Here is a 25,600-nt window from a genome sequence, read left to right on the forward strand (position 1 = left end):
ACATGACCGAGGCTAAAAGAAGACAATATTTGCTTTATCACTACGCCTCGACGTGCTTTCATCAGCAAGCGTGTACAACCATTAAAATGTAAACATAAAATTACTTTGTACCATATAAAAAATAAATACAAATTTTACAAGTATGTTAAGATCAGTTACAAATCTGTAATCAAAAGAAAATCGTTAAATAAGATAAAATTAAAAAAAAAATTACACCTAAAAACTAAAAACAAGTTAATAGGATAATTTAAGGAAAATTTAAATTAAAGACCAGTTAATCAGATAGTCGTTAAAAAAAAAAAAGATAAAAAGAATCTTAAAAAGAATTTAATTCATTAACATCGTTAAGAAATTTTTGTTTGAGTTTTTGTTTGAATAGAGAAAGTGAAGAACAATTTTTCAGCTGCTTATTTAATAAAGTGTTCCATAATTTAATTTCCAATATTTTCCATAATTTGTTTTTTGTTTTCCATAGTTTAGAACCTCTAATGGCAATAGAAAATTTAGTAACCAAATAGTGCATTTTAGGTTGCTCATAATTGTAATTTGAAAATCTTGTAGGGTACTCGTGATTCATTTTATTGAAAAGTTATTAAATATTATAGGAGTTACTTTATTATGAAGTTTGTAACATAAATATAGGACTTTCATAAAAGGTTTAACTGAAAAACATTAAGTATGTGATTATTTTTAAATAGTTCTTTAGAACTATTTAAAAATATTTATGTGTGAATCGACCTGCACCTGAAATAATTCTGACAACGTGTTTTTGTCTGCTAAGCAATTTTTTAACTTTACTTACATTAGACATGCATCATGCAATATTTGGATAGTTTATATAACAATGTATGAGGGAGAAATATAAGATATTTAAGAAGTTTTGGTTTAATAATTGCTTAGCTTTGTATAGAATGCCAATATTTTTTGATATTTTATCTTCTGACGTTATTATGTGTTCTCTCCATGTCAAGTTTTCGTCAAGTATCACTCCTAAAAACTTTAATGATGACTTTCTAATTATTTAAGAGTTGCCAATATAAAGATCAGGAAGTTTTAATGGAACATTTTCTTTATCGTGAATTCTATGAAAAAAAGTATACTTAGTTTTATTTAAATTTAAGGACAATTTGTTTGCCTCAAACCATTCCGCTAGATTTAAAAATTTCTTGTTTACTATTCTAAATAAAAGGTTGACATCTCCATTAGAATAAAATAAATTCGTGTCATTTGCAAATAAAATTGAATTTAAAGTGTTTGAAAACTTATGGAAATTGTTTACATAAATAAGTAATAAAAGTGGACTCAGACCTCTGGGGAACACCGCAAGTTATAGTCATTTAATCAGTTTTCCCTTCTTCGTGTGCCAATTACTTTCTTAATTTTGCTCCAAGTATTTTTTGGATCATTTTTATGTTTTATTAAATGCTCGGTATAGTAATACTTTTTTGACATTTTAATAACCATCTCAAAAACACGTTTATAATTTTTGTAATTAGTTTCATTATTGAAAGTTTTTTTTTTTATTATTGAAAGCAGAGTTGTTACGACATAATATTTCTGGCAGATCTGTCGACATATTTTCAAACATATTTTCTGCCTACATAAAATATGTCCCATATATTTTCTGTCGACATATTTTGACATAATTTTATGTCTGAATTATTTTCTGCTGACATAAAATATGTCAGACATATTTTCTATCGACATATTTTGACATTTTTTTATGTCTGAATTATTTTCTGCTGACATAAAATATGTAAGATATATTTTCTATGGATATATTTTGATATAATTTTATATCTGAATTATTTGCTGTTTGATATTCTTGAAGAAAAAATCAATCTAACAAATTTATTGCGCATTTCAACTTAATTTAACAACAAATTTGTTGCTTTTTTGCAATCAATTATAATTGAAGGTCAATAAAAAAAAAAAATTTTTTCTGGTGCCGAGCAAACAACTTGTTTTTTGGATTGCATTTCACATTTTGATTTCAAATATGCAACTCATTTTTTACCATCACGTCAAGTTGTAAAGATATTTGGGTTCAGATCTTTAATATTTGGGGTAAAGTCTCTAATATTGTCAAAAAAAAAGTTGTTCAAAAGTATGTCAACTTGGGTCTCAAAAAAAACGTATTTTAGAAGATAGTATAGAGATTTTAGAAAACATAAAAATTTTTCCTTAAAATTTTTTGGCAAAAAAATTATTTGAAAAAATGCTAAAGACTCTTAAAAAAATGTCAACAAAATGTTTTTCTGCAATAATACAAAATATACTTATTTTTATTACAAACGAATAACATCTTTAAAATCTCTATGAAAATACGCATCTTTTGAGACTCAGGTTGACATACTTTTGAACAACTTTTTTTTCGACAATATTAGGGACTTTACCCCAAATTCTAAAGATTTGAACCCAAATATCTTTACAACTTGACGTGATGGTAAAAAAATGAGTTGCATATTTGAAATCAAAATAAGAAATCCTACATAAAAAACAAATTGTTTTATTGGCACCAGAAAAAAATTTTGTTTTTGTTGACCTGTGTTATGCTTCATAAAACTTTTATTTTAAATCCTATAAGCAAATATCTTTTGTTTCATAAAGGTCTTTTTCTGCCCTTTTTAGCGATGTATCATTTGATAGTATTGACAAAGTATTTTTAGCGATGTATCATTTGAGAGTATTGACTAGTATTGATGCATCATTTGATAGTATTTGATAGTATTGATTAGTATGGATTAGTATTGGCGATTTCCCTTATTAGAATGTAAAAACCATCTCAAGCTGAGTTTTTATTACTGAAAATGATTTTTATTAATTTGACTAAACTTAAAATTATTCTCTTGATTAAAATAATATTTAAAAAAAAACATTTTTAGTTATTTTTAACTAATAGTTGATTCGTTCAATAAATTATTCTCCATTTTTGACTTAAAATCGTAAGGAAAACGAAAAAAATAATTATTCCAATATATATTTCACACAAAACATTTTATGCAAGTTTATGGCAGTTAATTATGCTGTTATAATGCAATTGTCAGTTATTTTATTGTTAAATAAATCATAACTATGACAACTAAAAGTATATTATTCGTAATTAGTTATAAATTATTACCGGGTAGTCTTCTTAATATGAATTTAATGAGCTGAATATAACTTTTGTGAAATATTTCAAATTCTTCAGCTTAAATGAATTTAATTTGGCACGAATTTTTTGAAATTCTGTGAACCGTTTTTTTCATAGAATCTTTTGAATTCAATTTTTCATAATGAAATCTTTTTCAGGATCAACTAATAATTAAAAATAACTCAAAAAGTTTTTTTTTTATTATTATTTTAATCAAAGAAATAATTTCAAGTTTAGTCATACTAATAAAAACCACTTTCAGTAATAAAAACTCAGCTTGAGATGGTTTTTACATTCTAATTAAGGAAAGCGCCAATACTAATCAATACTAATCAATACTATCAAATACTATCAAATGATGCCTCAATACTAGTCAATATTAGTCAATACTATCAATGTCAATATTAGTCATAATCAATAAATAAGTCATAGTCAATAAATAAATCAATAAATGCCAATATTAGCCAATACTATCAAATGATGCATCGCTAAAAAGGGCAGAAAAAGACCTTTATGAAACAACTGATGTTTGCTTATAGGGTTTAAAGTAAAAGTTTTATGAAGCATGATTGATTGCAAAAAAGCAACAAATTTGTTAAACTATTTTTACTTAACTCTGTAAATTAAGTTGAAATGCGCAATAAATTTGTTAGATTGATTTTTTCTTCAAGAATATCAAACAGCAAATAATTCAGATATAAAATTATGTCAAAATATGTCCATAGAAAATATATCTTACGAATTTTATGTCAGCAGAAAATAATTCAGACATAAAAATATGTCAAAATATGTCGATAGAAAATATGTCTGACATATTTTATGTCAGCAGAAAATAATTCAGACATAAAATTATGTCAAAATATGTCAATCGAAAATATGTCTGACATATTTTATATCAGCAGAAAATAATTCAGAAATAAAATTATGTCAAAATATGTCGATAGAAAATATGTGGGACATATTTTATGTCGGCAGAAAATATGTCTCAGACATATTTGACATTTAACAACCCTGATTGAAAGTAATTTTTTTTGAGAAACTTATTATATAGTCGCTGCTTTTTTTATGACAACTTTTTAATTCCAAGCGTTATCCATTGGTTTAATAATTTTTTTTTTTCACACATTTTGTAACTACAGGAAAAGCCGTATTGTAAAGTTGTTGTAATTTATCAATAAACTTATCGTATGCCTTATTTGTGTGTTCAATATCAAAGAGGTCATCCCAATTTAAATCTGATAAAAGAGTATTAAAACTTTTTTTAAAATTTTTTTTGTAACTTTTTGTGCATGGATGTTATCACATTTTTGTGAGATAAGAAATACTGAGAAGTGATCTGAAATGCCGCATTTAAATATTCCTGTTTTGATTTTTGATTTAAATTCATTGGTGACTACTTGATCTATAACTGTTGCGCTTTCTCTAGTTATTCTTGTGGGTTTATTAATTAGTGGAATATAGCCTTTCTGATATATGACGTTAAAAAAAATATTTATATTTGTGTTTAAATGACTCATGTTCAGGTCAAGGTTAAAATCACTTACAAAATAAATGCTTTTATTTTTGCTTAATTAAGCAAAAATAAATTATTTTAAATTCATTTTTAATTATGTTTTTAATATGATTTTCGAATTGTTTTATTGAGCCGGAAGGTGGTCTGTATAAAACGTGGATGATAATGTTTTTTGTGGTTTTATTTATAATTTCCACACATAGTGATTCACAATCATTAGTGGTTGAGCACAAATCTTTTTTTAGCTTGTATAATAAAGAATTACTTACACACAAACCCCTCCTTTCTACCCAGATCCTCTCAATTGATGAATCACTTTATAATTTGGTAGCTGAAAATTTGTATTTGTCTCGATATATTCATCAGTACACAATGTCTCGCTGAGACTAATAGTTTTAAAATTAAATTTAACCTCGCATAAAAACTTTAAATAATTCAAAATTTTTTAAAAAACTCCTAAAATTTAAATTCAAAATTGAAAATGAATTTGAATCTAGTCCTTGCACTATGTTTTAGGGTCATAATATAAAGTATTAATATTTTGAAATACTTTGTTATTACTAAAAATAATTATTATTCGGGTCAGAATGCTTATCTAGAAGTATCCTATTTTTATTTTGTAATGAATTCAATTCTGAGTTAAGTGTTACATTATCTTCATTCATAAGTAGAGTATTTTTTATAAACTGTTAGATAATTATTTTTCTGAAAAAAAAAAAAATAATGATAAGAAAAATAACAAAAGTTCTAAATATAAATGATAAAGTAATTAAGCACTCGCTTTATTTTTTTACTAAATTCTCGAACTGTAAATTTATCATATTTATAGAAGAATATTTACCATTTTTTCTATGTATCTTCATTTCTTCTTACAGTTTTTTCCTTATGACCGTTGTTTCAAAACAGAAGTCTTCGTTGATGTATATTCCTGATCCTTTAAGTCGATTAGATAAATGTAGTACTTTTATTTTGTCTTTGTAATGTAGAACTTTACCAACAATTGTTCTAGTTTTATTTTCTTCTTTTTTCTTAACTCGGTGAGCCCTCTTGATATTAACGTTCTTAGTATTTAATTCGTTTTCAAATAAAATTGATAATTTTTTTCAGTTTCATCCCAGGTTTCTTGATCGTTTTCGGGAAGCCCGTCGATGCGAAGATTATTCTTCTGAGTCTATCTTCTAGCTGTCGTAATTTCCTCTTTTCCTCTTCACCTTTACTGTTTTTGTTTTTAATTTTCTTTTCTAATTTGCATACTTTTTTCTTGGATGTCTTAAGTAACTGTTAGGCTTTCTTCGATATGTTTATTTGTCTTTTCTAGGATTCTTACTCTCTCGGTAATTTCTTTAAGTTTAGTATTTACCTTTTCATTTTCTTTTTTTAAAGAGTCGCAAATTTGTTTTGATTTATGTATTTCATTAAGTAGCTCATTTATTTTATCGTTAGTTATTTTTAGGCTATCACTAATAAGCTTAAAGATATCTTTCTGCTGTTTTGAAAACATTTCATGAAAAATATCGCGATATATTGAGGATATTTGTGTTTCATGTGCATTTCCCGTTTCGTTAGATTTCTATCGAACATCAATATTTTTTTAATCCATTTTATAGCTTGTTTTTCCTCATCAAAAAAAAAAAAAAAGTTACAAAAAAGAATTATTTCCTAAAATAAAATAAAACACATCTATATTAGCTGTAATAAGCATAGTTATTGTTGTTGTACAGTTTACTCATTTTGCATTAAAAACACTTTCTTTATTTACTTAAAATAATGCTTGCAAAACAGATATAAAATTTATTTAATTTTTATATATTTAACAGGCAGAAGAATTTTTAAAAGACTTCACTTCGCTCATTTTAACTCTAAAGGTTTTATTTAGAAGTAACTTAAAAACTATTAAATTCTTTTTTACCTTTCATAATATTTTAATGACCTTTAAAATTAAATTAAATATTTGATAAGTCATTTAATTTATTTCATAGTATGAGCCAACAAGTAATCTGAAAGTTTTCCAATTTACTCCAAAAGCTTTTTTTTCAATAAACAGCCTATAGATAAACAACTATAATAATAATGACTATTAAAATAAACGTATCGATAATAGTAAATCAATTGTGACTGGAATCTTTACCACATTTTTCTTTCATACGCACTACTATTTTTTTCGTAAAGTAAAAATGAAGCGATGTTCTTAGAGTTTCATTTTTGTTTAAAAAACACCCAAACAACTTTTACGCGCATGCGTAAAAAAAAGTTATTACCGATGTCGCAAACTGTTCGGAGCAGGCATCAATTTTCGGTCCTTCTGAGCGGGTACAGACGTCCGTAAGACATCTGACACCAACCACCTACGACGTCCAACGAACATTCGGTACCCACTGTGCCATAGGTACTAATATTTATCAGTCTTTATTATTAATTTGCAATCTTACCTAAAATTTTAAGCTTGTGCCAATGTTTACGGATAATTTAATTACTCAGTGGAACCCAAAATACTTTAATATTTCGAAAATATTCATAAATTGAATGTAAGTGCTCCAGATTATTAGCTTTTCGAGGTAACAAATATTTTGAATTTTGTAACTAGTTAACATAATAATATTTATAAGGTAAAAAACAACTATATTACAATTATAAGCATTTGTTGAACATCTTAAATTGCCTACCGTCATTTTTGCATTATTTTGGTGGTCTTACGCGTTATACGCGTAAAGTTTTCGAATTTAAAAACTAACAAGCTAGCAAATGGTATAGCTTTTAAAAGTCTAAGTTTAAAAGATATAGACATTAAAACGTTTTGAGCAGCCGTGGCGCAGTGGTAGCGCTCTTGCCTCAGAAACAAAAGATCTGTGCTTCAAACCCCACCTCTGGGCAAGTTTTGCGACATCGGTTAGGAAGGAAGCGGGAACTTCCAATTAAATGCTTATCCGCGGTGCTCTATGATAAGACCACAAGGACTTCTTGGGGCACCTAAAAAAATAATTAAAAAAAAAAAAAAAATTATATTAAAGTCTAAAGTTACGGGTCTGTCATTTGGCAACTCAAATAATTTTTACGGATCATTGGGCACAACAAAGTAAATCAACGTTTATATGCTATAGTTTATATTGCAAGACCATTTAAAAAAAAATGAATACAAAACCAGCGTATGGCTACATGCTACTAATTAAATAATATGAAAAATACTTATGAAATGAAAAATTATATTTTTAATATACATGCACAATATATAAACCAGGCTTAAGTTCGGTTAATAATAAACTACCTTTAAACTATTCTTTCTAAAACAAAACCAAAACTTTTCTATTTAGTACAATCATTGTTTTACTAACCAGTTCATTCGATATCTTTCTTGTTCCAATTCTTTATCTCGCTCAATTTCAGCATTTGTTTTTTTCAGAGTTTTTTCTTCCCTATCAGATATTTTGTCATAACTTTTGTTAACATCAGACTTTATCTTTTCAAGTATTTTTTCTGCGGTTCTGTCATGAGAAGTCGAATTGTCGCATTTATTATCTCTAGATGAACGGTTCTCGTTTTCGATAGAACGTTCGGCTTTCTTTCTAATTTCACCTTGCGACTTATCATATTTGTCGTAGCGAGTAGATCGCGAGTTATCGCGTGTTTTTTCACGGATAGATTTTACCTTTTCACCTTTAACATTATCGGTATCTTTTTTTTCACCTGCAAAAAAATTACAACTTTAAAATTAAATTTTCTTTTTTTGATTTGATTAGACTTTACAATATCTTACTTTTAGCTGGTGCTGATCGGTCAGATGGTGGACGATAAATTTTTATTTCAGGTCGAGGCTGAAACAAATATCAAAAATTAATTAGTATTTATAATACTTATATTAGCCAATATATTTTCAAATTGGGTAATTTTTGGGTAACTGAACCTTTGTTTCTTTGCCTTGTTAAAATAAAAAGCTTAAAAAATTAAATAAAATATTTGTTCTACATTTCCTATTTTTATCTTTATAACATTCAAAATATTTTGCCCCAAAACATAATAAAATTAAAAATCTATACATTTATATGGTTTGCCTGTTTTAATTTTAAACTAAATCCATAAAGTATGCATGATCAGATTTCATCGTTAACACTCACTGGCAAAAAACTTTTCACTTTTTTTTTCTCACTTTTAAAAAACTTTAAAAAAAAAAAATTTCAATTTTTTTTTTAAAAACTCTATTAAAGTTTACTTTTTTTGAAAATTTCTTTATGAAAAAACTAAAATAAAGAGAGAAAAAGAGAAAAAATATATTTCAAGTAAAGAATTTTGAAATTTTTATCTACCATTAAGCTATTAACTTATGCAGGTTTTACTTAATATAAAATATTTAAACCTTCCGTTTTTGAATATGTAATTAAATTAATTAAATTAATTATAACGATATATAAATTTTTAAATGTCAATAGCAATGTCATAATGTCATACAATTAAAATAAAGAATTAGTAAAAATGTTGTACAAAGAAATACAAAGTTTTACAAAGTTGTATAGCTTAAGCAACTGTGGTGAAAAGTAAATAATTTTTTGTAATGTTATTCACACCCCAAGGCTGAACGACCAACTACAGTCGAGAAGGCTACTATAACTGTGGTTACAAACCCCTATCAACTCTTTAACTCCTAAACACAAACCTTGACAGACAAGGCCGCTGCGCAGAGAAACAAGTTGAGCATGGGGGACATACCAGAGACATGGTGGAAATTAAACTCAAAACTTTTTATTTATGCGGTGAATACTCTACCACAACACCACTACCGCATTGCTGACACATATTTAGTACCATATGATTGTAGAGAAGTTATAAAAAACTTTATAATAGACCATCAATAATACACTAATAATAATAGTATTAATATATATATATATATATATATATATATATGTATAATAGTATTAACATATATCTATATATATATATATATATATATATATATATATATATATATAGCAAAAAGAACTACAAACTTATTCAAAAATGATACTTTCACAACAATCTGAACTTAAAGCATATTTTAACTTTATTGGGAATGTTTGCTATGTGGTTGTCTTTTTTATCGAGAGGATGAATAAGTGTAAATTGCAGAAGTGCAAGTAAGTAAGAGCAAGTGTGAAGCAGTTGCAAAAACTGGCGTAAGTGCAAACTGGCATATGTGTGGATTGGAATAAGTGTGAATCCTATCTCAATGTTTTAAAATTCTTTTGGCACACTGTGCCTGTTTTTTCAATTTTTTTTGATGCACATATGCCAGTTCACACATATGCCAACTTATACTTTGCACTTATGACATAATGCATTTACATATGCAAATTGGCATAAATACAAACGGGCATAAGCAGGGCTGGAGGAGGGATACCAATACAACTTTTCCCGACTCACTTGACTGAAGGACAAAACTTGCTTTTTTTTTTAAATTATTTGTTGGTGGCAGTGATTTCCTTACAATCTAGTATTTGGCACTCGGCCAAATAGTTTGGAACATTTGTTTGAATACTGAATATTTTAAGAATTAAAACGCACAAATTTGCATTCTTATATTAATATTATCAGTTTTATATCTATGTATGTATATATATTTTTTTGTTTTATAAAAAACCACAAAAACGCTACTTTATAGACTGGAATTTTTTTTTTTTTTAATAAAAATAAAAACATTCGGAATGCTTTTATTTTTATTTTTTTACTGTTAACACCGACTGACAAATAGGTAGAACATGTGAGGAGTGATGCTACATTATCTTATAAATAAGGAGAACATGCAAGGAGTATTGCTACAACAAATGACAAATAGGTAGAACAAGCAAGGGGTGTTGCTACATCAACTGACAAATAGGTAGAATGTGAGAGGAGTGCTGCTACATCCACTTAGGGTTTTGGTTTAGGCAGGCAATCTATCAATTACAATTTTTTTTTTTTAAAGTTTTCAAACTTTTTCCAGTCTTATAAATTAATAAAAAAAAAAACACAAAAAAAAAAAGGTTTTTAAAAAACCAAGCAAGAGTGTGTATTTCTAAAGCATTTGATAAAGTGTAGCATGCTGGTCTTCTCTATAAGCTTTCTTCTTAAGTGTAACATCAGGTAACATCTTTAAGATTATTGAATCCTTCCGTTCCAATTGTAGTATAAAAGTTGTCCTCGATGGACAGCACTCTTTTTCATATCCTGTAACTTCAGGGATTCCTTAAGGTTCTATCTTTGGCCCTAAACTCTATTTAATTTACATTAACAATCTTCCAGATATTCTCACATCTAAGGTGGCATTGTTTATTCTTGTCTTGATAAGAAGCCAACACTCTCTGATCACTTGGAGGGGGCATTTGAGCTTAAAAAGAATCTCACTTCTGCTACAACACGGGGCTCACAGTAGCTGGTGAACTTTAATTCAAATAAAACTCAATATTTTTCAGCTAATCGTTACCGCAATAATTTAGATCTACCTGTATTTATGAATGGTGATGTACTCGACAAGTCATCTACCCTTTATCTTCTAGGATTAACTCTTACTTCCGATCTTTCTTGGAAACCATATATCAAATCCATTGAAAAATCAGCATCTGAAAAGATTGCTTCTCCTTATTGTGCTAGCCAATTTCTTACTCCGGATTCTATTCTTTATCTCTATAAATCTCAAATCTGTCCTTGTATGGAATACTGTTGCCATATCTGGGGCGGATCTTCCAATGACACCCTTTCTCTTTTATTGGGTTGTAAAGAAAGTTTGTTTGATTTTTGTATACCTTTGTTTCATAACAGTTTTTGTTGTTATACAATAAAGTGTTTATATTCTTTAAATTGTACTTGTTTTGCTCTTCAAACCTGTATTATTTGATTAATTTTTTCTTATTTTTCCAGGCTTTAAAATGAAATATCCAGGAGGCAGAAATCAACATTTTTGACACCTGCTTTTCTTCGCTTTTCATCGAGGTCAAAAAGCAGCCGAAGCAGCTCGGGACATATGCAACATGTATAGAGTGTCATAGGGGAGTGAGCAGCACAAAAATGGTTTGCAAAGTTCAAAAACGGTGACTTTGTCCTCGAAAACACGCCTCGAAGCGGATGACCATCAGAATTCTATGAGAAGCATCTAAAGGTCCTGTTGAAGGAAGATGGTCGCCAAACAACCCATGAGTTGGCCAAAAAAATGAAATGTAGTGCCATGATATCTCCAACCATCTTCAATCAATAGGTTTTTCTCAAAAACTCGGAGCTTGGGTGCCTCAACAGTTTGATGAAAACAACAAAGAAAATTGCCTTCAAATCGCTGCTCAACATCTTGCACGCCATCAAGCAACACGGGGCCATAAACAACAATTTTTATACCAAATTGTTACGGGAGATGAGAAATTGTGTCTATACGTGAATATGAAGCAATGAAAAGAGTGGATGGCTTCAGGAGATACGCCAAAGCAAAGAATAAAGCAAGATCATCACCCAAAAAAGGCTATGATCTGCGTTTTTTGGGACTGCAAAGGTGTGCTGCACTGGGAAATGCTCGAAAGGAATGCCACGGTCAACAAGGACTTCTACATTTCCCAATTGCATCGCCTGAATGAGGCTATTCAACAGAAAAGACCCAATCGACAAGGTCAAATCATTCTCCTTCACGACAACTCTAGGTCTAATAATAAAATTGTCTAATATAACTGAATGAACTTTCTTTAAAACCCAATAGATAAGGTGCAAAAATGCATTGTAAACATAGTTAGACCTGCTTTTGTAGCCAACCTCCAACCATTATCACATTGTTGTAATGTTGCTTCTCTTTCTCTTTTCTACAAATACTATAATGGGTACTGCTCTAAAGAGCTAGCATCTCTTATGCCATCTACTAAAATTCATTCTCGTGTTACTTGTCATTCAATTAAGTCTCATCCTTTTTCTGTGATTATTCTAAAGTGCTCCAAAAACTTTTTTTTTTCCTTGAACATCAGTTCTTTGGAATTTGCTTTCTTCATCTTGCTTTCCTGATTCATTTAATTTGCAATTTTTTAAGTCGTCTGTCAATTCCTATCTTGCTTTATGAACTTCATCTTTTCTCTTCCAGTAACTTCTTACTCTTATAGTGGTTGCTTGCAGCCTTGCTGGAAGTGAAAATGTTGAAATATATATATATATATACATATATATATATATATATATATATATATATATATATATATATATATATATATATATATATATATATATATATATATATATATATATATATATATATGTATATAAAGACCTCAGTAGAAAAACCAGCTACGTCACAAATTGAATCAAGAGCAGTGGAAAAAAGTTAAAAAAAAAAAAAAAAGGCTCGTAATGATTGTCCCTTCAGTAAAATCAAGAAAAAGAAAGATTAAGATAGTCAGTGTACAAATCAAAATACTGAAGATTACTGAATTACTGAATCAACAGTGCATTACTGAAGACAGCTTAAGTTTTTTATTATTTCAAAAAGGAAAATTATAAGATATTTTCATTTTATTATTATTCATCTTTCACAGTTTTTGAATTACATTTCTTTTGTGATAGATGTGTAGGACAAAATAAAAATTACACCATGTTTTGTTTCTTGCATTGAATGGTCCACTATTAAAAAAATTTTAAATGTATTAAAGTGTCATTTCCTATACAAGGTCAATCTTATATGGAATGTGATCGTGACATAGTAAATTTTAATATAAGAGCTGATGTTGAAATTTCTGTTGATTGATGTCAGGTTCTTAAGAATTGCAGAAAAAAACCTTTACCTTTTATTATTGTAAACTTTTTTAATATAAATTTTTTTTAAGATTTTCTGACTACTTGAACCAATATTATAAGTTCACATGTCCAATAAAGACTCCACCAGTCAGAGAACTTGCCATTCAGATATACATCCTACACTGCTTCTCTTTAGCAACAACTAGAATGGCAATATTGAAAATATTGTTTTGGTACAATGTAGACAAAATAAAAAAATAAGAAACTGCGCTTAATCTGTTTAATATGTATCCACCAGTTTAACCAATAAGTACTGCCATAAATGACCTTCAAGTTCTAAAGCACCTTTGTAAACCTGATAATTAGAGTTTTTTTGATAATCTGGTTATAACTAATACAGGAACACATGATTCTGCTTCAGAAATTTCATAGATGTGTATGTATATAACATAAACTAAACCTTAGCTTTGTGTATGTCAATGTGTATGTCGTTTTCAATAAATTGTAGATTTATCTAAAAAATACTTAACACATTCTAAAAAATACTTAAACATTCTAAACTGCAAGAGACTCTATATATATATATATATATATATATATATATATATATATATATATATATACATATATATATATATATATATATATATATATATATATATATATATATATATATATATATAAATATATATATATATATATAATATATATATATATATATATATATATATATATATATATATATATATATATATATATATATATATATATATATATATATATATATATATATATATATATATAATTAAAATCGAAGTGAAACTTGATAGAATGTGACTTTTATTCAGTCATAGCAATCAGTTTATTTCATTAAAACTTTAAATCATATTGTATTATTAAAAAATAATACAAAAAGATGTAAAGTTTTAATGAAATGCTTAGAAAATAAAAAAATAAAAAAAATATTTATTATCTCAACATAATATAAATATCTTAAGTCTTTATGAGGAACTGTGGTAGTGATGTAGTATTAGAGCACTCACCTCATAAGCGAGAAGTTTTGAGTTTGATCCCCACCACATTCCTGGTAGTACCGCGCTTCACTTGTTTCTCAGCAGCCTTTTCAAGGTTTGTGTTTTGGAGTTAAAGAGTTGAGAGAAGGTTTTAACCACAACTAAAGTAGCTTCCTTTAATGTAATGGCCTTGGGGAGGTAAATTGAAATAATAATAAAAAAAACCCCAGAGAGTTTATCTAAAACTGTACATCTATAATACTGAGGGTTCATCTATTTTTTTTAATACTGAGGGTTCATCTTTGTTTTTATCCTTGAACATCAGTTGGAATTCGCTTCCTTCATCTTGCTTTCCTGATTCATATAATTTGCAATCCTTTAAGTCGCCCGTCAATCATTATCTTGCTCTACAATCTCCATCTTTTCTCTTCCAGTAACTTCCAACTCCAATTAGTGGTTGCTTGCAGCCTTGTTGGAAGTGAAGTTGTTTAAAAAAAAGAAAAGAGAAAAAAAATACTTTGTTGATCAAACATAATTGAACCCTAGTGTACCTAGTTAAGTTAAAACCTTTAGCGCTCGGTATTTTTGTGATTTTTAATGTTAAAAAAATATGAAGAAAATTGTTTCATTTAAAAATGTAAAAAAAAGTAATATAAAAATAGTAACAATATAATAATAATAATATAAATTACAAAAACATAATAAACTTTCTTTATATTTATTTTTTTAGCAGATTTTTTTGATTAAAATATATATAAGGCAATTTTTTCATTAAAAAAATAAACCTTTTTTGCAGATTTCACTGAACTAGATGCTTCTTTTTTAGATTCTTCAGTTGATACTACAGGAGCTTTATCATTTAATTCATTTTCTTCAACTTTAACTTGTTCTTGTTGCAACTTTTTAACTCTTGTTGGATCTGGTGTTTCAGCAACTAAATTGTTGTAAAATAATGGAGCAAATAAGTAAAATAAAGATGCTAACATAAAAACATATATTTATTAAAAATTTGCTCAATAAAATAAACTTAATTAAAAAATTATAAACATAATATAGCCTAAAGTGTTGATTTTCAGGATGAAATCAGTTTTAAGATACCATCACTACTTTTTAAGATGCTCTACCTTTTTTAATTACCTATTGTAAAGCATACTTTAAGAATGTTGAAAATTGCACCAGTAACTACCAGTATTGAAGTAAAAATAAAACTTTAATGTTATCTTAAGTACTCCTGGATAAAGAAAAACAAATCAGCTTTTGATTTTTAAAACTTTTTGCAAAAATAAAACTTCTTCAATTTATATTAGCAGTCCTCAGATGATTAAGGCTTAAACATTAAACCCATACATAGTTTCTCATTAGTGACTGCACCCAATCGACCATGATATCTTCTTTTCATTGTTGCAATGCCTTGGTGACCCTTTCACCATGTTTGTTGCTGAGAAAAAAAAAGTGCAAGTGTGAGTGAAAGTAGCAGAACCTCGCAGATATTCAACAAACCATATTCATAGCAACAAACCTATTTTTTTGTTACTATGGATAAGCTCATTGATCAGTTCTTTGCAATTACTGGCTTTATGGTTCAAAAAATCCTCGAACTGCAATATGAAAGGCACACCGGGCATTTTAATTTGCGTTATCAAACATTTAAGCCTTTCAAAATTTACAACAAATGAAGAACCAAGAATTATGCCACACTTTATATTAGTTTTATTTTTTGTTTTAGAAACAAAAGTTAGACTTGTTGAAAAGTTTCTCGTACATGGTATCTAGAGTCATTACAAATGGCTTTGTCAATCCATTCACTAAAAGCTGTCATTTTACCAGGCTGATATTCAATGCATACTTGCCATTCAACTTAATTAAAATGTTCACCATCCATTCTACTATATCACAAACAAAAAAAATATGAATTTTGGTACATACTCCTTTTTAAAACTTAGAAAATTTAACTTGGGTAACCAAGCTATGAAGCCAACATCTTTAAGTCACCACAACCATTGCTTTTGAATTCCTTTAATAATTTATTATTATGAAGATTTCTGACATTATCATAGCTTTATTTGAGCAGGGGAAGTGATGGATATTGATTGCTGGGAATATTTCAATTTTATCTATGTGCAATTCTCTGATGCTTTTACTATCTGCAAAATAAAATAAGGTTTGAATTAAGTAATCGCGAATTGCGATATCTGGAAATGCTTCTGGTCTTTAAACTTTTAGTTTTTTAAAAACTGTAAACTCTGTTTTTATCACTAAACTCAATAGTTGTTATTGAATAAAAAATATATATATATATTGATCTTGAAATTATTATAAAACCAAATTATAAAACCATATTATTGCTATTATTATTATTAAAAATTATCCTTTTTATTAATAATTCTTTTAATTTAAACTTTTTCTTTCAATTTATTTGATAAATCATACAGCACAATGTAATATTAAAAAAGTTGATCAAATAAATTTAATAAAAGAAATTGCAATATAAGATGTAAAATACTTTTGTGTCTTAAATCTTATTTTAATATATATAATCTTATAAATCAAATATAACCGAACAATGATATGTATATAAATATAACCGAACAATGATATATGTATAAAGTTAAAGGCAGAGGAGTTTAAAAACATATACAAACTAATTAAAACAACTTACAGTTATTTTAAAACAAAACAAAAAAACTCTAATAACTTATTTTAAAATATATATTTTTTATTATTAGCTTATTATCAATAAATTAATTTCTAATTTAAAACATTTAAATTGTTAAATAAATAATTCCTCAAAGTTTCCCCTTAAATAAAAATTGATTTTCAAGTTTCATACAATGTGCAAATAGCTTAATTTTTTATTGGTTGATTTTCAAATTACCACACACATTTTTATAAAAAACAATTTGATGACCAGAAATATTTCCAGATATCGCAACTCGCAATCACTTTATTTGAGATAATTAAAAAGATATATCAATTGCAATAGTTTACAAGAATTCATTTATATTGATTTATGAATCGAAAATAACTTTATGCCTTAATGGATTAAGTGTTTAAACAATATGTTGCAAATAGTCAAACTACTTCCATAGTAACAATGGTACTGGTAGGCTGACATTATGTGGTATCAGTTGAATTGAGGATGGTAGGTCTAAATAATGGAGTGTGTGTCTTTCCTTCATTTTTCTTTATTTTATAACTATCATACAAAAGTTCTTTGGTAATTTTATTTAAATTTCATGCATAGTTTTGCTATACAATGTTCTTATATCTTAACATATTTTAGTAGTTTTAATTAAAGTATTTTTTTAAATATTAAAGTATCATTGTAAAAAATATATATATGTATAAATTCGAAATATATAAACTGTAGAAACTAAAAAGTTCTTTAAGTTCACTTTTTACTTTCTAGAAAGCTGAGTACAAATATAAAGCTGAGTACAAATATAATACAAAAAATTGAATATGCATTTTATTATATACACAACATTTCTTATAACATTATTTATTTGATAAATAAAATTTATTATATATATTTATATAAAATATTGGATTATAAAATGTTACTATTTATTATTTTGTTTTATTGGTTATTATAAATCATTTAATTTTTATCTTTTAATAAAAATATTTTTACATTATTATTCTAGTTAATTTAGAAGTTCTGCTAAATGAAAATTTAATTAAAATAAAATATTTTGCAAACTAAGAATAAATTACAAACTTATATTAGCCAAGCATGGCATTTTAAAATTTTTCTTAAACAATTCCTATAATAAAATTTTGTTATATATATGTGAATATCATTTTAAAGAAAATATTTTTTCAACTAAAATTAAAAAATAATGCAAAAAAAAAAAAATTAATTAAAAAGTAATAAAGGGATGGAGTAAAACAATAAAATGTACCTTCTTTAGGTTTTTCAACTTTTTCGCATTCTTTAGAAATATTTCGCTCTTTGGAAACATCTTCTAGATTTGATTCCTTATCACGAGAGTGTCTATTTTTGCGATTTTCATACTGATCATTGTTATATTTATCTTGTCCATCATTTCGATAAGACCGACTTTGTCTATCATCCTTTTCACGATATTTATCATTGCGCTCAGTATATCGTTTTTTACTTTCATAAGATTTGGAAGATCGATTTGTCTCTGTAGTTTTATAATGTTCTGTGGATTTAAATTGCTCCGCTTTTTCTTTATTCTCAACTTTTAATGCATCATTAAGTTTTGCATCATCATTCACTCTTTTTTCATCTCCATCTTTGACTTTATCCTAGAAAATATAAAGTTACAAGATTTTCTTTATTCCTTTCTTTTAATTTTTAATAATTTCTATATACATGCATACATTATATATACATATCTATATCTATGTATGTATATATGTATATATTTGTGTTATACTCTTTGTTTTAATTTATATTTTTTGCTTTCTGCTTTTTCTGTTTCTTTTTGGCCCGTCTACTGTTGAAGCATTGTTTAAATTTAGTAAATTTCATGACTTGAAATTTACTTGATTAATCTTCAAATTCAAGTCAACAAATAAGGAGAAACTTGCCTCTACAAATATGAGATAAAAAAGGAGAAGCTTCTTTAGAAAGCAATAAAGGCTACAATAGGCTAAAAATGGAGTTTGTTATTCTATTTACATTATTCTATGTAGTTAAATGTTTTTTTATTATTTAATATATGTTATATATTTTATATACATATATATATATATATATATATATATATATATATATATATATATATATATATATATATATATATATATATATATATATATATATATATAAATTAGTAAATATATACTTTAGTTTTGCTTTTTATTTTGCCCAAAGCTCCTCTTGATTTAAAATCTTGACTTGATTTATTTGTAATTAACTGTTTTTTTACCTGCCAATTATACATGTAGGAGGGTGGGTGTGAGGAGTCCAAATTTTGTCAAAATTGTCAAATTTTGTCAATTACGTTAAAAATACTAATAATAATAAGTATAAAAGTATAAAAAATTTTGTTAAAACAATCCGAATTCTCAATTACCTTCCTGAAGGCCACATTTGTGGAACTTATTACTCCCAAATAATAGTAAAACTACAACTTCAATTCAATAATCACAAACCAAGAATTTTAAATCAATTTTCTGCTGTTTACTAAAACTTATTGAAGTAAAGAGACTGAATTAAGAACAAGTTCAAATATAACCAACGTGGAACAGACTTATCATGACCCATATCGTAAGGGTCCTGACAGCTAGTGTGTATATATATATATATATATATATATATATATATATATATATATATATATATATATATACATATATATATACATATATATATATACACATATATATATATGTATATATATACATATATATATACATATATATGTATATTTACTTATATATATATACATATATATATATATATATATATATATATATATATATTTATATATATATATATTTATATATATATATATATAGATTATATATTTATAAATACATACCTTTTTATATTCTTTTTTTTCACTTTTTTCTTTCTCCAAATTTTTTCTATAAAAACACACACAAACATATATACATATGTATATGTGTGTGTGTATATATATATATATATATATATATATATATATATATATATATATATATATATATATATATATATATATATATATACATATATATATATATACATATATATATATATATATATATATATATATATATATATATATATATATATATATATATATATATATATATATGTATATGTGTGCGTATATATATACATATATATATATATATATATATATATATATATATATATATATGTATACATACATAAAGTGTTCTATATAATAAATAAATTAGAGTAGAAAATGTTTCACAGGGCTCTCCAAGAATCTTGAACATTTAACAGGCCCTATTAAAAAAACTTTCTCAAAAGTTTCAAATAAAGTGAAGTTATATAAAACTTTCAAAAATAATTATAAATTATAAACTTTTAAAAAATTATTTTATAAAAATATATTGAAAAAAAATTATTATAAAAAAAAAGAAGAGTTCAAAATTGTTAATTTTGACCTCTTCCACACTTTTAAAACTGTCTGTTAATTTACATTAACAAACAGCCTTTTGTTTACCTATCAAGTTTTTCTTTTTCTTGTTTACTTTTACGCTCTTTTTCTCTCTCTCTACGCTAAAAAATAAATACAAATATAAACTAGTTTGTGTATTGTATTGAGTTCCTAACAAATAATGCACAACAATAAGAATATTTTTATTTATTTTTTTTACTTCTGCTGCAAATACTATAACACTAATATTTTACAGGTGTTAATGGAATTAGCCTCTGAAAGAAAACACAGAGTTTAGAAAACTTTACTACCAGCCAGTGTCAGAACTATTAAACTCAGTCCAAAACTGGTAAAAACATTGATCATCCAGGCCATATTTTAAAAATTCGGAAAATTGTTTGGGTAAAATATCCCGAAAAAGTCCGGAATATATTTCCTCTTAATTTTGCTTTTAGCTGATTTGATGAGGCTGAATAAGTGCGAATTTCATAACTGCGAATCTGCATAAGTGCGAAGCAGTTGCAAAGACTGGCATAAGTGCGAACTGGCACAAGCGCGAACTGGCACAAGTGCGCCGAAAGAATTTGCAAACATTGGCATAAGTGCGAACTGGCATAAGTGCGAACTGGCATATGTGCGAATCAATTGCAAAAACTGGCATAAGTGCGAACTGGCACAAGCGCGAACTGGCATAAGTGCGCCGAAAGAATTTGCAAACATTGGCATAAGTGCGAACTGGCATAAGTGCGAACTGGCATATGTGCGAATCAATTGCAAAAACTGGCATAAGTGCGAACTGGCACAAGCGCGAACTGGCATAAGTGCGCCGAAAGAATTTGCAAACATTGGCATAAGTGCGAATTGGCATAAGTGCGAACTGGCATAAGTGCGAATTGGCATAAGTGCGAACTTGCCATATCGCCACTTATGCCAATTTGCACTTATGCCAATGTTTGCAAATTCTTTCGGCGCACTTATGCCAGTTCGCGCTTGTGCCAGTTCGCACTTATGCCAGTTCGCACTTATGCCAGTCGCAATTATGCAGATTCGCAGTTATGAAATTCGCACTTATTCAGTCGCCCCGCTGATTTGTTTTCAATTTTTTTTTAACTTTTCCTAATTTTTGTATAATTAATGAGTGAAAAAGCCTAAAAAACAAATATATTACAAAAATATAAATCTTAAACTTGTATGTATGTAACTAAAAGTTACATATAAAGAAACTTTATGCTTACGCCAAAAGTCTTTGTCTAGGAGACCTAAAAAATGACTACAAAAGAGTAGTGGTATACAGTTTGCCCTGCCCATGATGAGTATACTCATTGGGGCAGCAACTCTAGCCTTTACTCACTAATGAGCTCCAAAACAAGGGAGTATTTTACACCAGAGTTAACTTCTCCTAGCCTTTGTCTAAAAAAAGAATGTGACTTTTAAGGTAGAAAAATATGACAGGTTTTACTAGATTAAATATTAGCAGTAACAGCAAGCAGTAGAGTATGACCTGACCTAATTGATACAAATTTTGAATAAAAAAATCTTATATATATATACTTAATAACCTTTTCTTTTTCTTCTAACCTCTGCTTTCTTTCCTTCTCGCGCTAAATTAACAAAATATAATTTAAATTCACTAAAAAATATAAAATTTAAATTTGCCTTCAGCTGAAAATAAAAAACTTTATAAAATATACATAAAATATACTTGAGCTATAGCTAATTGTCTTGCAGCAATACGACTATCTCTTTTTTCTTTTAAGTAATCAGTTAATGGAGTGCGTATCTTTTCTCCTAAAAACATTTTATTACTACAAGGTATTAAAACAGCTTTGAACTTTTTCACTTTCTGTGTGTATAAAATAGATTTTTTTTCTTTTTAGATACAATTTCATTTAACTTGTTATTTTTTTGATTTGGTTTTGAATCTTTACAAACAATAATATGAACTTGCTTAATTTGTTCTGGTGTTGTTACAACTTTTTTTTACTAGGTGGTAAATCTTAAAGCTTGTGCAACCAAATTTAGAAATTTAGACACACAGTTAGAAATAAAAGAGCAGGTTTTATTTATACAACTTTTATTGTTGATAAACATTTCAAAACAAACAATTTTATCGCTGCACAATATTTGGTTTCCATTTGCTTCAAAATAAAAAACTTTTTCTTGAAATAGAAAATAAAATATTAAAACAGTATATAAATTCAAAACCACTGCTGATTTTGAAAATTACATGGGTGAGGTTTCTAAAATATTTCAAACAATCTGTAACCTGTAAATGACCTGTCAATTTATAAAGCCTCAAACATTTTTTATTAAGAGCAATAACTGTAAATTTTGTAAAACTTGAATTTTTATTTTAAACTGGAATTTTCTTTAAAAATTGATTAGGGGAAAGGCGCCTCTGATGGCATACCGGTCATATTTCCATTAAAATTGGTTTTGGTAAAAAAATGATTAGACCTACATGACTATACTGACTTTACATTAGTTTTAGTCAAAAAACGTCCCTTGTGCAAAAGTATTGTTTTTATAATCAACAAAAATCGATTTTGGGATGTGCTGTTGTAGTTTTATTTCCTTCATATATTTAAGATTGTGATTTTACTATTAACTGTGCAGAAATGAAATTTTCATGCATTTTATATTCAAGTTTTGTGCAATTAGTGGAATAGTTACTTTAATTTTATCTTTTGAACAAAGCAGACAGCTTGTTTTAATGAAAATGATGACTTTTACCCATGATGGTATACTGACGAGTTGGGAGTGTTGAAATATTGACGAGTTGGGAAAACCTTTTTTTTTTATAAGAAAAACTTATTTTTAAGTAAAGTTAAAAGAAAGCGATGCTCCAAAATTTTTTTTTGGTCCAAAAAATACGTAAAACGCAATATATCCTATGCGCATGCGCAAAATTTTACAATGCTTGTGTGTAGCATGAAATGGTTAATTAGGATGGTTTCCAGTAATTTCTGGTTTTTCTGAGGGAAGACTCTAAGGTTAAATGAAATCATTAAGTTACCCTCGATCCTAACTAGCCCCATCCTCCCCTATGCCATCATAGGAGCAGTGGTTGCCTATGATGGCATACTTGTGCTTTTTTTTACAATAAGAACAACTTATAAAAAAAATAAAACTGATGAAAACTCCCAGGGTAATTATTGTTCTAGATGTAACAAGGAATATATCCATATCAAAACTTTTATTATTGGTCTTCAGGATACTGAATAATGAAGCTTCAAAGTTAAGTATGCCATCATAGGCGCCTTTCCCCTACTCTTATAAGTTGCATATCTAAATTGGAATGACTGAACATATTCTAGCCAGCAAATATATTAATCAATACAAAAATAATAATAAAATTAATGTTTATGTACTTATAAAGACAATATATGATATTAAAATGTATACTACAGTAAACTACACTAAAAGATTTAAAAATCTATTTAGTAAAAAAACTTACTCTTTTTGTCGGCAATTGTCAATGCCTGTAATTCTTCTATATATTTTTCAGCACTGGGGAGAAGCTCAACTTGTTTTCCAAGATTTTCCAAAAACTGTAAGTATTCAGGATCTAAAAGATGTGCTTCATGTAAAAATATGTGCACCATTTTCAGCATATTAAAACAGTTTTTAAAAAATATATAGCATAATCAGTTAAAAGCAAGCCTATCTTAACAGTAGGTCAATATTAACATTAAGTCAATGTCAATAGTAAACCAATTTTTTTTTTACAAGTCCACATAGACTAGAGTGTGCAATCCTAGATCCAGGTATCCTGAAGTCCTTCATGATTTTTATAAACTTTAAATGCAGAGATTATTTTAAATCTTAGGATCCAGGACTTTTGAGATTTTAATTTTAAGATTTTTATTTTTTATTTTAAAAGTACAATTTTAAGTTACAAGTTTAATTGGATCAAAGCAAAATTACAAGCTTAATTGAATCAAAGCAAAATAACAGCAAAACAAAATAAAACTTAGTAGAAATTCATACAAAGCAAAACTTTAATCACTAACTTATAACAAAATTTAATTTTTTAAATCAATCAACCTATATACTATGATAATTTTCAATATATTATGATAATCTTCTAGTTAATAACTCTTCTTAATAATCTTCTAGTAATTAACTCTTACTTCAGATCTTTCTTGGAAACCATATATCAAATCCATTGCAAAATTAGCATCTGTTAAGGTTTCGTCTCTTTATTGTGCTTGACACTTTCTTACTTCTGATTCTATTTTTTATCTCTATAAATCTCAAATCCATCCTTGTATGGAATACTGTTTTGGTTGGACCTGGTCTTGCAGCACACCTTCAACCATTATCACATTGTCGTAATGTTGCTTCTTTTTCTCTTTTCTACAAATACTATAATGGGCACTGCTATAAAGAGCTAGTGTCTCTTGTACCATCTACTAAAATTCATTCTTGTGTTACTCATCATTCAATTAAGTCTCAACTTTTTTCTGTGACTATTCCTAAGTGCTCCAAAAACTAGTTTGTCTGGTTTTTTTCCTCGCACATCAGTTCTTTGGAATTCGCTACCTTCATCTTGCTTTCCTGATTCATATAACTTGCAATCTTTTAAGTCGTCTGTCAATCGTTATCTTGCTCTATAAACTTCATATTTTCTCTTCCAGTAACTTCCAACTCTAAAAGTCGTTGCTTGCAGCCTTGTTGGAAGCGAAGATATTGAAAAAAAAAAATTTGTTTTTACTGGCACAATTATTCAGAAACAGCAAGAAATTCACTTTAACTAAAAACAAAATAGTAAGAAATTTTAACTAAAAGAAATAGCAAGAAACTTTAACTAAAAGGATTTCTACGCAGTAAAAGTCTTTATGACTAAAGAAAAATTTCTAGGTAAAAAAAGTCTTAGTACTTAATAATTAAATATAAATAAATAACTAAGAACATTAATTAAACATGAATATTTTTGAATATTTTTTGAATATTTTTTGAGCAAATAAAACAAACCTAATAATTAGTAATTAACTTGTAATTACTTGTTTCTAGAATTATTTATTCCATTATCAGAATTAATTTACAGTTTAAAGTATAATAAAACTTTATCCTTTTAAAAAATGAAATCAAAACACTAAATGTAAGGGGAGATAATTATACTAATAATATAATATTAATATTCCAATAT

The 25,600-nt window shown here is 27.0% G+C and overlaps 1 protein-coding gene across 1 annotated transcript in view; it reads right to left on the minus strand.

The window, feature by feature from the left end:
* Window positions 1-7,730: 7,730 nt before the first annotated feature.
* Window positions 7,731-25,600, minus strand: part of LOC100202729 (regulator of nonsense transcripts 3B) — a 40,371-nt gene continuing 22,501 nt past the window's right edge. The window contains exons 5-13 of the mRNA XM_065789023.1: window positions 23,906-24,016; window positions 22,151-22,236; window positions 22,008-22,049; window positions 20,515-20,570; window positions 19,879-19,924; window positions 18,268-18,637; window positions 15,148-15,296; window positions 8,398-8,455; window positions 7,731-8,327 (exon numbers count right to left, since the gene is read on the minus strand). Of these exons, the coding sequence (XP_065645095.1) occupies window positions 7,960-8,327; window positions 8,398-8,455; window positions 15,148-15,296; window positions 18,268-18,637; window positions 19,879-19,924; window positions 20,515-20,570; window positions 22,008-22,049; window positions 22,151-22,236; window positions 23,906-24,016 (1,286 nt within the window). The 3' untranslated portion in view covers window positions 7,731-7,959. The remainder of the gene's footprint in view (window positions 8,328-8,397; window positions 8,456-15,147; window positions 15,297-18,267; window positions 18,638-19,878; window positions 19,925-20,514; window positions 20,571-22,007; window positions 22,050-22,150; window positions 22,237-23,905; window positions 24,017-25,600) is intronic.

The sequence above is a fragment of the Hydra vulgaris genome, chromosome 01, assembly GCF_038396675.1.
Source record: "Hydra vulgaris chromosome 01, alternate assembly HydraT2T_AEP".
Classification (NCBI taxonomy): domain Eukaryota; kingdom Metazoa; phylum Cnidaria; class Hydrozoa; order Anthoathecata; family Hydridae; genus Hydra; species Hydra vulgaris.